Source organism: Chiloscyllium plagiosum, unplaced genomic scaffold, assembly GCF_004010195.1.
Source record: "Chiloscyllium plagiosum isolate BGI_BamShark_2017 unplaced genomic scaffold, ASM401019v2 scaf_61165, whole genome shotgun sequence".
NCBI classification, from domain to species: domain Eukaryota; kingdom Metazoa; phylum Chordata; class Chondrichthyes; order Orectolobiformes; family Hemiscylliidae; genus Chiloscyllium; species Chiloscyllium plagiosum.
The window spans coordinates 1,190-6,233 of record NW_025199928.1 but is presented as its reverse complement, the minus strand read 5'-3'; the positions used below and the strand labels follow the sequence as shown (position 1 = coordinate 6,233).

The window sequence follows — 5,044 nt, the reverse complement described above, 5'->3', positions numbered from 1 at the left end:
TTTGAGTGTTTAATCAATCAAGTGTCAGTTATGGCAATAATTTCAACTATCACTGACTGTTGTAAAAGCTAATCTGATTCAAATGCTTTCCTTCAGGATGAATTCTGCTACACTGCCATAATCTGGCCAAAATTTAAGCCAGTCGTGTCAACAATGAGGTGGTCCATTAACTAAATAATTCAGTTAAGTCAAAAGAAAAATGGGCAACAAATGTTGGCATACCCATAGATGACCACCTCCAACAAGTAAACAAACAAATACCATCATACAATAAAGTTGTGAGTAAGATACATAGCCAAATTAGGTAAAGCTTGGAGATTAATTATAAAATATGATGTAAAACACTTTGGTGTACAAATAGTTAAATGGAATATTTTTTAAATGTGCAATAATCTGAAGTTCAGGTGTTCAGAGGTATTTGTGTGCTCTCCTACAAGGAGCAGGGAAAGTCCGAATACAGGTGGAGCAGGAAAGTAAGAAGGAAGAGTGCAAGGGGACAGCAACTACAAAGGAATAAATAAGCATTTGTACAATTCCACAGTGCTTTGGGCAGATCATTTATAAAATACTCAACTTAATTTGGTCTCTCAATACTTTAGAAAGTTTGTATTTGAATTGGAGGAAGAGCAGAGATATTTCTCTCCGTGACTGGGAATTGTCCTGTACCGAGGGGATAAGAATTTTGCGTCTATATTAGTTGGAGTTTGGGGCGATCAGAGTTGATTTGATTGAAATATATAATGTTCTGAACGGGCCCGACGGGTTAAAGATGAGTAATTGATGGCACATACTGGAGAATCTGGAACGGGAGCAGAGTCTTTTGTTAAGAAGTTGACCATCTGAACAAAGCGAAGAAGAATTGTCGATACTCAAAGCGTTGGGAATCCTCACTTAAATTTTTTAAAAAATTCATTATCACTGATGAAATATTTTTGAATTTGTCCATTAGAGCACGATTTTACCGCATTAACCACACACAGCAGCGATTCAAGAATATTTCCCTCTGCGAAAGATTCAAAGAGATATCGGATTATCAAAGAATGGTGATTCAATGCCAGAACGTTGACTAAGGTCACTAAAAATATACTTCAATGAAAACTATAAAGAGAACTTGTCCCGAAGCGTTAGCTCTGATTTCTCTCGACCGAGTCTGCCAAACCTGCTGAGGTATTCCAGCAATTTCTGTTTTTGTTCCTGACTTCCACCAACTGCAATTCTTTCGGCTTTTTATACATCTGCAGAATCCTCCCCTTGCGCTTTCCGCAGTCAGTATCACTCACCGTACACAATAAGCTCAGTCCCATTCCCAGAGGAAACTTTCTGTTTCCAGTCTGCCACGCTGCAATAATAGACTCCGGCGTCCTGAAAATCCACATTCAGCAGGTGGAGCTCGGCAGCTGTTTGCTCTAAAGGTATCACCACCGTCCTGTTGTCTTCTGCTGAGGGTTTATATGTCCCGTCCTGGTTTCGTCTCCACCAGGAAACATCCAGCCGTGCTTTGGGATCGAAAAGTGTGTAAGTGCAATTCATGGAGACATTTTCACCTTTCAATGAAGTTATACGGGCGGGGAACTGGAACATCTGGAGAAAGCTCCCATCAGCCACTGTCAGAAATAAGCACATGAGCAGACAATGATTGGTCAGCCTATTGTTGAGGGAGAAATGTATTAATAAATATAAGGATAAAAGTTTTTTTTGAAGCAGCGACATATACATTGAAAGAAATAATGTGTGCACAATTCCAATGCCTCTTAATATTTATTTAACCTGTGTAAGTATATATGTACCTGTGTAAATGCCGATGACAGAGATATACCACAGAACAATCAACACTCCCATTTCAGCAAACTCGATCGATTCACTGTAAATTAGCAGGACACATGTTATTGAGAAGAGACATGGAGGTAATGTGGCATTGAGCGGGCTGTGATGGAGTGTTTGACAAAGCGAATGAAACCACACCTTCGATGCATTAATGGTTTTACTTTGATGTTAGATGCAAGAACACAGCGTGGGAGTTAAAAACACCTCACATACTGCTGCTCTTCAAGAGATGATGGAACATTTTCTCATCACGTGATAGTTTCCGAACCGATGCAGCGTGGATAAAATGCAGACCTGACCATCCCGTCACAGACACTTGTTGTGCAGATGTGGTGAGCGCGCTGTCCAATTTCACCACAAGGTTTAGCGTGAGAGAACTGAGACTATCAAGCGGAAACACAAATGGGTGAGAAGACAACATCGCATCATTTTGGAAAGTTCCATCACGATCATTAAACAGGACTCTGGAAAATGAGAATATTGTAGAGGAGAAGAATGACATACGGGCTATTAAACTTGAAAGGATTACGGTAAGTATGGAAGAGATGTTATCAATTCTCGAAGGAGTGAAAATAGACAAGTCCCCTAGGTCAGATAGGATTTATCCAAGGATTCTCTGGGAAGCTAGAAAAGGAGAATGCCAAGCCTTTGGCCCTGATCTTTCAGTCATCATTGCCGACAAGTTTAGTACCAGAGGACTGGAGGATTGCAAATGTTGTGCCCCGTGTTCAAGAAGGGCAGTGGAGATGACCTAGGTGTTTATAGATGAGTAAGCCTTACGTTTGCTCCAGGAAAAAGTTTTGGAAAGGATTATGAGAGATTGGATTTTAAATCAACGTGCAAGCAACTATTTGATTGCAATAGTCAACATGGATTTGTCAAGGGAAGGTCATGGCTCACAAACCTCATTGAGTATTTTGAGAAGGTGATCAAGCATGTGGATGAGGGTAGGGCAGTTGCCGTGGTGTACATGGACTTCAGAAAGGCCTTTGATAAGGTTCCACATGGTAGGCTGTTAGAGAAAATGCTGAGGCATGGGATTAAGAGTAATTTAGCAGTTTGGATTATAAACTGGCTTTCTGTAAAAATGCAGTGAGTGGTGGTTGATGAAAAATATTTAGCCTGGAATCCAGTTACTAGTGGTGTGCCAAAGGATTTGTTTTGGGACCAGTGCTGTTTCTCATTTTTATAAGTGACTTGGATGCAGGCACAGTTGGATGGGTTAGTAAGTTTGCAAATAACACTAAAGTCGGTGGAGTGGTGGACAGTGTGGAAGAATGTTGCAGGTTGCAGATTGACTTGGATAAATTGCAGAATTGGGCTGAGAGGTGGCAAATGGAGCTCAATGGAGATAAATGTGAGGTGATTCACTTTGAGAAGAATAACAGGATGGCAGAATACTGGGTCAATGGAAAAATTCTTGGTTGTGTGGATGTGCTGAGGGATCTTGGAGACCCTATATATACATCCCTGAAAGTTGCCATCCAGGTTCATCGTGCTCTTAAGAAGGCATGCAGTGTGTTAGGTTTTATTGGAAGAGGCATTGAGTTCTGGAGCTGTAATATCATGTTGCAACTATACAAATGCCAGTGAGGCCGCACTTGGAATATTGTGTACAGATCTGGTCACCCCATTACAGGAAGGCTATGGAAGCATTGGAAAAGGTGAAGCAGAGATTTACTAGGATGCTGTCTGGTCAGGTGGGAATGTCTTATGAGGAAAGGCTGAGAGACTTGGGGTCAAGGAGGGAATGGTCTCTGGTCTCCGCAGATAGGGATGAGGAGGGAAATCTTTCCCTGGTGGTGGGATTTGTTTGTAGGTGGTGGAAATAGCGATGGATGATGCGTTGTGTCCGCAGGTTGGTAAGGTGGAAGGTGAGGACCGGGGCGTTCTGTCCTTGTTGCGATTTGGAAGGGTGGCATTCAAGAATGGAGGTGTGTAAAGTGGAGGAAATGTGCTGGATGTTATTGTTGACCACATGGGAGGGGAAATTGCAGTCCTTGAAGAATGAGGCCATCTGAGATGTTCTATGATTGAATTGGTCCTCCTGGGAGTTGATGCAGCAGAGGCGCAGGAATTGTGAGTAAAGAATAGCATTTTTACAGGAGGCAGGGTGGGAGGAGGTGTTGTCCAGTCAGCTGTGGGAGTCAGTGGGTTTGAAATAGATGTCCATGTGAGTTTGTCACCACAAATGGAAATAGAGAGGTCCAGGAAGGGTGTGAGCTGTCCGAGATGAACTTGAGGTCAGGGTGGAAGGTCTTTGTGCAGTTGATGAACTGTTCGACCTCCTCATGGTTGCATTAGGTTGTGCTGATACAGTCATTGATGTAGTGGTGGGAAAGATGGAGAATGATGCTAGTGTAGCTGCTGAAAATGGACTGTGCCTGTACCCGATGAAGAGCAGGCATAGCTGGGGCACATGCAAGTTACCATGGCTGCCCTTTTTGTCTGGATGAAGTGGGGGGATTCGAAGGAGAAGTTGCTGAGGGTGAGGATCAGTTCAACCAATCGGATGAGTGTGTCAGTGGAAGAGTACTGGTTGGATCAGCAGGAGAGGAAGATATGAAGAGCTTGGAGGCCTTCGCCATGGCAGGTAGGTGTGTATGGGGACTGAATAACCATGATGAAGATAAGGCATTCGAGGCCATGGAAATAAAAGTTATGGAGGAGGTGGAGTGCATGGATGATGTCCCGAACATATGATGGGAGATCCTGGACCAAAGGGGGATAGAACGGTGTCAAGGTATGTAGAGATAAGTTCGGTGGGCAGGAGCAAGCTGAGACAATGGGTCAACAGGGGCAATCAGGTTTGTGAATTTTAGGTAGGAGGTAGAACTGAACAGTGCAGGGATCCCAAACAATGAGGTTGGAGACTGTCAGTGGGAGATCCCTCTAGCCAAACTCTAGGTGCACGATGCAGGATGACGAATGCCTCATCTTCCACCTTGTGACCGTCCAACCATATGGGAATCATGTAGATTTCACCAGTTTGTTCATTTCCCCCACCTTATCTCAGATCCAACCTTCCAACTTGGCACTGCCCTCTTGAACTGTCCTACTTGTCCACCCTCCTTTCTAACCTATCACCATCATCCCACACCTTCATCTTCCTAACACATTCCAGCTACCTTTCCCTTCATCCCAACCCCCTCCTATTTATCTCGCAGCCCCTTGGCCACCCTCCCATTCCTGATGAATGACGAAGTGTGGCTGATGTTTA

At 43.5% G+C, this 5,044-nt stretch overlaps 1 protein-coding gene across 1 annotated transcript; it reads right to left on the bottom strand.

The window, feature by feature from the left end:
• Positions 1-1,280: 1,280 nt before the first annotated feature.
• Positions 1,281-1,866, bottom strand: LOC122546058 (natural cytotoxicity triggering receptor 3-like; the record flags this gene model as incomplete). Its single annotated transcript, XM_043684893.1, has 2 exons — positions 1,788-1,866; positions 1,281-1,604 (listed from the first exon to the last, which is right to left on the bottom strand). Coding segments are annotated over exons 1-2 (376 nt in total), but the record flags the coding sequence as incomplete, so codon positions are not given.
• Between the last annotated feature and the right edge of the window lie 3,178 nt (positions 1,867-5,044).